A 7,500-nucleotide genomic window follows, 5' to 3' on the forward strand; every position below is an offset into this window, starting at 1 on the left:
AAAGCCTTTGAAAGTCGTCGATGAAACCGGGAAGACGGAATCAGCAGCGATCCAGGACCAAATCCCGTTTCATTTTGATTCTTAAGTTTTTATATATGGATACGTAATTTAACCTTTATGCTGGAAGAGATTCGGTATGGAAGGACGAAGCATTGGGGATGGGGGTAAGGGAAGGAAATTCAGGGGTGGAGGGAAAAAATGAAGAGATGCAACTTGCGGCCTTGGAGGAGGAGGAAGAGGAAGAGCAAGATGGAGAATAGTAACAGCAGCAGCATTAGTAGTAGTAGTAGTAGTAGTAGAAGTAACAGGATGATGTGGGAGAAGAGAAAACGACGAGTATGAGAAGCAGAAGCAGCAGAGGGAGAAAGGGGAAGGGCTGTGGAGGTCGAGGAGGATGGGAAAGACATGAGGATGAAGAATTGAAGGAGAAATGAGAAGTGGAGTAGGAGGAGGAGGAGGAGGAGGAGAAAGATAGTAGTAGAAGTAGGAGGAGGAGCAGGAGAGAAGGAGAGGCGGACGAAAAGGACAGGAGGACTAGTAGAAGGAGAGAAGGAGGAGGAGGAGGAGGAGTAGGAGTAGGAGTAGTAGTCGTAGGAGGAGAAGAGGAAGAGGAAGAGAGAAGGAGAGAAGAAGGAGGAGGAGGGAGAGAGAAGGAGAGGAGAGGGAGGAGGAGGAGGAGGAGGAGGAGGAGGGGGAGAGGTGCAGCTTGGACCACACCCACCCCGTCCACACCAACAAGTGAATGAACAATTTGTGTGTGAATGTCACCGCCATATTTGCCTGAAGGGTAACCATCGTCACTCCCCCCCCCCTTTTTTTTGTTGTCTTGCTTTTTTCATTTCTCTTCCTTTGTAGCTATTTGTAATTCCACTCTCTCTTCTTTTTGGCCTTCTGTGACTCTGTATTTGTCTGTTTGATTCGCTGGTCACCTGTCTGTCTCTTTGTCTCTCTTTTTGTCTGTCTGTTTTTTTCTGTCTCTGTCTGTCTGTCTGTCTCTCTGTATGCCATCTTCCTTTCTCTCCCCTTCTCTGTCTCTCTCGCATCATTCTCATCGCCATTCATATTCGGATCACAATCTCTTTTCCTAATTTCAGAATTATCAATGACATTCAAATGGAACTTTCGCCGGAATTATCAACTTTACTGAACACGTCTGACTGGAAATGACAGGCGCATTAAATCTGCTTTCCTTAAAAAAGAAAAAAAGAAAAACACCATGATACTATTTTCTCTTTATGGCTTATCTTATGTCGTTTTACTTTTCTCTTTGAATTTCGGTTTTTGTGTTTTATTTCGCTCGAACTCCCACAGGGTAACCGAATAAAAAGTTAGCCTCCCTCCCTTTCACTTCTCCGCATACAAAATGCACGGAGGAAAACCAAAAACAGAGAGGAAACGAAAAACAAACAAACAAAAAAAGGAAAACGAAATAAAAACAAATATAAATTTCAAAGTGAAAAATCCAAATATCAAACGTCTCCCTAACTGTACCCCCCTAGACCCTCCCTCTTCCTCTTTCTCCTCCTCGGCCATTCTCTTGCTCTTCCCCTCCCTGTTTATTCTCTCTCTCCCTCTTCCTCCTCTTAGCCCCGTCTCTTCCTCCTCTCCTTACCCTAACTCGCCTCCCTTTCCTCACTCCTTACTCTTTATTCCCCATCTTCTTCCTCTCCTCGACCCTCCCTATACCTCTCTTCCTCCTCCCTCTCACCTCGCCTTCTCCCTCCTCCTTCATCTCCATGTCTCGTTACCCATCATTCACCGCTAGACAAATTGGCTGCGTCTAATGGCTGCTCCGATTTGATTAAAGGACACAGTGTCTAAATATTCAAGACATTTGCATAGGCTCGTCCTCTCCGGTCTCCTCTGTCTTCCTGACACCGGAAATTCTGACCACGGCTGCCAGCCTTCAGGAAGCCCAGGCACACAACCAAAGCAGATGTATATAGACATTATATATATATATATATATATATATATATATATATATATATATATATATACACATATGTAATATATGTGTATATATATACACACACACATACATATACATAAGCACACATTATATATACACACACACAATATTTTATATATACATAAATACATACTACATACATATAAATACAAACACACCCACACACATATATACACACACAATCGCGCGCGCAGAAAATTTACATGATCATATACATAATAACACTCACCCAAATATTGCTCTCTTTTAAAGGGCCAGACAGTATATGCGTTCTAAAAGATCTAGATTCAGATTTCGGTGTCATGATCAACTTATTTCTGAAAATAGTGATAAAATAAGACGTGAACCTCGATATAATAATACATTCAACAACTTCTTTTGAAATGAAGTTTCAAACGTCATCTCTCTCTTCTATAAAAAAAATATAATACTGACCCTCTCCCATCTTGCCCATCCCTCAACTATCAAGAAAAAAATCCCAACCGTGACATCCTCTATGATAATGATGGTTCAGAAACTTCAACACAAATGGTGAGAGTCATGTTGCTGTAACGTCTTTCTCTTCGTTCGACATGGCAACAGTTGCCACGCGCATGACGACCTACAACTCTGGTCGCTGAACCAACCTTGATGAAATTCGAATTCATTATCATCATATTTTGCCTTTAGTATCAGTCAGATATGATTTGCCACCAGCGTATACTGTAAATGTGGGTATACTCATTACTGTGGCAATTGGACCATCTGCCAGTTTACTTATATCGGGTAAACGACATACTTAAACTGCCTATAAGCACTAGGACTTTGTCCATATCTAATGGCTTTTTATCTTCTTGTGAACTAACGGCATTATCCGAAAGGGAGAGGGAGGGAGAGAGGGAGAGAGGGAGAGGGAGAGGGAGGGAGAGGGAGAGGGAGGGAGAGGGGGGAGAGAGGGAGAGAGAGAGAGAGAGAGAGAGAGAGAGAGAGAGAGAGAGAGAGAGAGAGAGAGAGAGAGAGAGAGAGAGAGAGAGAGAGAGAGAGAGAGAGAGAGAGAGAGAGAGAGAGAGAGAGAGAGAGAGAGAGAGAGAGAGAGAGAGAGAGAGAGAGAGAGAGAGAGAAATAGATAGACAGATAGAGAGAGAGAAAACAAGAATTCTCCACCAAGAAAATTATCTTCCCTCCTCGTGCTGAAGGGAACCCCCCTCCCCCTTACCCCTCCAACCCCGTCACCAACACGAGGATTCCACAGCATAAGGAAAGAGTTTTCTGTCCATCCTTCCGGAACTTAAAAAGAGAGAGAGAAAAAAAAAAGAAAAGAAAAGAAAGAAAGACGAGATATGATCCGTCCACGCCAATCGGGTCAGAAAGGTCAGGGGAGCATGCTGGGAGATTGGGATCCCCTGCGATTCGGGATTAGAAGCGTCTGGCCAAAGATCTCCAGCGAAGCATAAGAACGACGGTGGACGTTCAGGAGATAAATTTTGAAGTTGGGGCCCGGCGGAGATTGGGCCACTGCGTCACTCTTTCACGGGGCGGATCGTGGAACCGAACTTTTGTACTTAGTCGGAACTCATGTAGATATATATTTAAAGGGAGTAGGAATAATATGAAACGGGAGTGGAGTGAGGGTGACGCCCCTGGTTCGTGGTGATTTGGGGAGCTTGGTTGGAGCGCCGTTCACTGTGAATCAAAGATGTTTAGATTAGAATTAATTGAAGAAGAAGAAGAAGAAGAAGGAGAAGAAGGAGGAGAAGGAGAAGAAGAAGAAGGAAGAGAGAGAGGGGAAAAAAAAACGACAGACGACATCCGCATCACCAAATCCAACCGACAAAACAATACACCACTCGTCACGCTTGAATCAAATCTGCGCTTTAACACACCCACACGCAAAAAAACTCTTTGTTACGTATAAACAGTAATCAAAACTCCAACACTGAAGATACGCTAAGCATCCTCACGCCCGCTGAAGAACTCTCGCCTCCTTGACCTCACTTGACGGGTTTAAATCTTTCGCAACAAGGAACAGAGGCAATTCTACTCCCCGGTAACGCTCATGAAACGCACTTACACCGTGAGAGTATGCCAGCCCCGAGGTCATGATACGTGATGGCATTGCTGGAAATGGCCGCCGTTCTTTTCGTTAATGATGATGCGATGGAGAAAAAATGATGGAAGTTGGTGCATATGAAAAAGGAGGAGAATTCGGGAAGAGGAAAAGAACAGATATTATTATTATTATTTTTATTATTTTACTTTTTCCCTTTTTATACGAGTGATACGGTGCCGTACAGAAGTAATAGTATATAAACGTGCGAAGTTTTTTTGTTACTCCAGATCAATAGGAATCATGTCCTTGAGTTCACTGGACTAGATAACGTGGCTGGGAGTTGAAATGTATTTTTCTTCTATAAATATGATCAAAATCCGGTTTTGAAACAGAGGGGAGGGGGGAAGAAGAGGAGAGGGAGGGAGAGAGTGGAGTGAGGAAGAAGGGAGAAAGGAGGAGAGAGAGAGAGAGAGAGAGAGAGAGAGAGAGAGAGAGAGAGAGAGAGAGAGAGAGAGAGAGAGAGAGGGAGAGAGAGAGAGAGAGAGAGAGAGAGAGAAATAGAAATAGAAATAGAAAGAGAGAGTGAGTGTGTCCGTGTGTGTGCATACATTGATGGATAGACAGACAGATATATAGGTAGGTAGACAGACACAGATAGATTGAAAAGATTAATATAGATTTATATAAAGAAATATAAATATACGTAGCAACTATTGCCTTTAAGATCATCTTAGTACAAGACGATCATCAACAACCAGTAAGGACTTTCGAAAAAAAAAAAAAAATCTACCCACAACTCCTTCAATTTCACTCTTTCCCCTCCTCCCCTCCCCTCCCTACCCCCCTACCAAAAAAAAAAAAAAAAGAAAGAGAGAAAAAAAAGTCAAAGTACTGAAGGTAACAGCCCGACACAAGCCCGCCGTGTAGGTGTTGCCAAAGGAAGAAAGGACTGAAAACATTACATTAGTCTGGGTTCAAGAGACGGTGCCGGGGTCCGCGACAGAGCTCAGACCAGAGTGAAATATCAGAACAAATACGCTTCCACATATTCTCGAGGAATTCAGTGGCTGTGAATTCTGTTGATGTTAAGCCGTTTACCGAACGACAGAGAAAATGAATCCCAAAAATGGAACAATAATAGAGCGTCTGTAGGATCAGTCTTGTCGAGATGAATTCCACTACACTTGAGGGAGACCGAGTGGAAGGATGTATCTATATTCTTATTTACATGATATAGATATAGATATTAATATCCGCATTTATCTAAGCCAATACATATATAAATCTATATCTATCTATCTATCTATCCACCTATCTATCTACATTCATTTATATACATATCTTGCTGGTCAGAGAATTTCCAGGTTATGCGATCCTTTTTTATCTCAAGTACTTCACTCCTCGATTCCCTGTTTACTTGCTCAACAGCTCAACATCCCTGGGTTTCAAGCATTGTCAGTGACTACAGAATTGCAAATTGGTTAAATACAAACATAACCAACGGCTTGTTGATATGAAAGATGTATCTGGACAAACAAAAAACAAAAACATACAAAAAACAAGAACAAATAATATACATGAAAAAGTGTATTTCCAAATGAATATGAACGGGAGAAGACTCGACGATATTGAAAAATTTCAGAGCAATGTAGAGAATGAATAAACATGAAACCCTGCAGAGATTCAAATATCCTTGAATTATTCGGAAAAGATAGAGATCAATGTCTGTCCCTCCGTTGACATGACTACAGTGAGATTACGATTAATTTCACGCGAGAGAGAGAAAACAATAATGATCGAATTTCAGATAGGAAGATAATACAACTATTGTCGCGCCGATCAGTTTTCATAAAACAAATCTTGTCAGTAAATGAAAATGAAATTAAATATCAAATGAAAAGAAGAATAAAATAAAGCTCCATAAAATTCGAGACGATTGCATGCGAGGAATCCTACCCGACTCCGTGCATGACGACGAGCCTCACCTTGTACGGAGGCCGCGTTGAATAAGACCAGGACTGCATGGAGAACTGCGGAGGAAAAAAGACAGAAAATATTAGCAAATGAATTGTAGGAGAGAAATATAGCAATAGAAATATACCAACTTATTGCACTTGGTGTATACTTACATATCATACTAGTGTAAGTAACGGATATGTACTTAAACTTACTTAAACTTGCACTAATGGTTAAGGGATTCGATATGAGGGATTACATGTAAAATTTGAGGTATCATTTGTTTATCATTTGTTATAAAGTTATCTTACTTTATTCTAATATCAATCTCATTTTCATCACTATCATCTATCCCCTACATCAAACACACTATCATGAAACACCTTCACTTTTTTCATAACATCGATAAGAATAAAACAATAAGAAAATAAAGAACCAAACCTCCCCAAAAAGGTCACCCAAAACCCACGTCTGGTTCCATTTTCCAGCCTTTTTTCTTCCAATAATTGATCGACAAAGGCCCCTGATCCGCGGCCGCTGATGGATGATGAATTGATGACGTGGTGATGACGTATTCCAGCCGCGACGCCATATATATATAAATCTTCCAGGGCGGGAAGGAAAGACTTCCTGGCCAGATGGGCTTGGAGAACATTTTTTGATGGGGATAGTTTACGGTCAGATGTGCTATTATTTTTCTCATTTCCTTTCATTTCTGTTTCTTAAAACTAGGAATAAATGAGCCAAGAACATTTTACCTTCCGTAACGATTTATGAATAGACATTCATCTCCCTCCCCGTTTTATCAATTTTTTTGTATCAAATCTGTATACACGCCCCGAAAACAAAACCCAAACAAACAAACAGAAACAAGACAAAAGCACTTCACCCGTCGAGCCAAAATCAGTCCATTTATATACAAAACTGAATTCAGAAAGAGGAAGAGAGAAACAAAGACTAGAGGTGGAAAAAGAGGGGCCTTGGCGATCGAGTGAGTGCGACCGCCGGTGTTATTCTTGGCTGTTGGAATAAGGAAACGGGGGAAGAGAGAATAATCACAGGGAGAGAGCAGGAAACAGATGAAAAGTGGGTTAAGGGTGAGGAAATTGCGAGAGGGGAGAGGTGCCGTGATGCGCATGGGTGGATGAGAGGAGGAGGAGGAGGAGGAGGAGGAGGAGGAGGAGGACAAGGAAGAAGAGGTGGTAGTGAAGGAGGAAGAAGAGGAGGAAGAACTGGTAGTGGTGGTGGAGGAGGAAGAGGAAGAAAAGGTGGTGGTGGAGGAAGAAGTGGTGGTGGTGGTAGAGGAGGAGGAAGAGGTGGTGGTGGTGGTGGTGGAGGAGGAGGAGGAAGAGGTGGTGGTGGTGGAGGAGGAAGAAGAAAAGGTGGGTGGTGGAGATGGAGGAGGAAGAAAAAAGAAATGTTGGAGAAGGAGGGAGAAAAGTAAGGAAGGAAGAGGAGGGAAAGGAGGAGAGGAGGGAAAGGAAGAAGATGAAGAACAGGAAGAACAGGGACGAAAAGATGACGAGGAAGAGAAGGTCAAGGA

General features: G+C 42.2%; 1 protein-coding gene across 8 annotated transcripts in view; it reads right to left on the reverse strand.

Moving 5' to 3' along the window:
- Positions 1-7,500, reverse strand: part of LOC113822840 (neuropilin and tolloid-like protein 1) — a 416,519-nt gene that overhangs the window by 77,752 nt on the left and 331,267 nt on the right. For all 8 annotated transcript variants that reach the window (XM_070124550.1, XM_070124549.1, XM_070124547.1 and 5 more), the window contains exon 2: positions 5,987-6,031. In XM_070124550.1, the coding sequence (XP_069980651.1) occupies positions 5,987-6,031 (45 nt within the window). The remainder of the gene's footprint in view (positions 1-5,986; positions 6,032-7,500) is intronic.

Source organism: Penaeus vannamei, chromosome 8 (genome assembly GCF_042767895.1).
Source record: "Penaeus vannamei isolate JL-2024 chromosome 8, ASM4276789v1, whole genome shotgun sequence".
NCBI classification, from domain to species: Eukaryota; Metazoa; Arthropoda; class Malacostraca; order Decapoda; family Penaeidae; genus Penaeus; species Penaeus vannamei.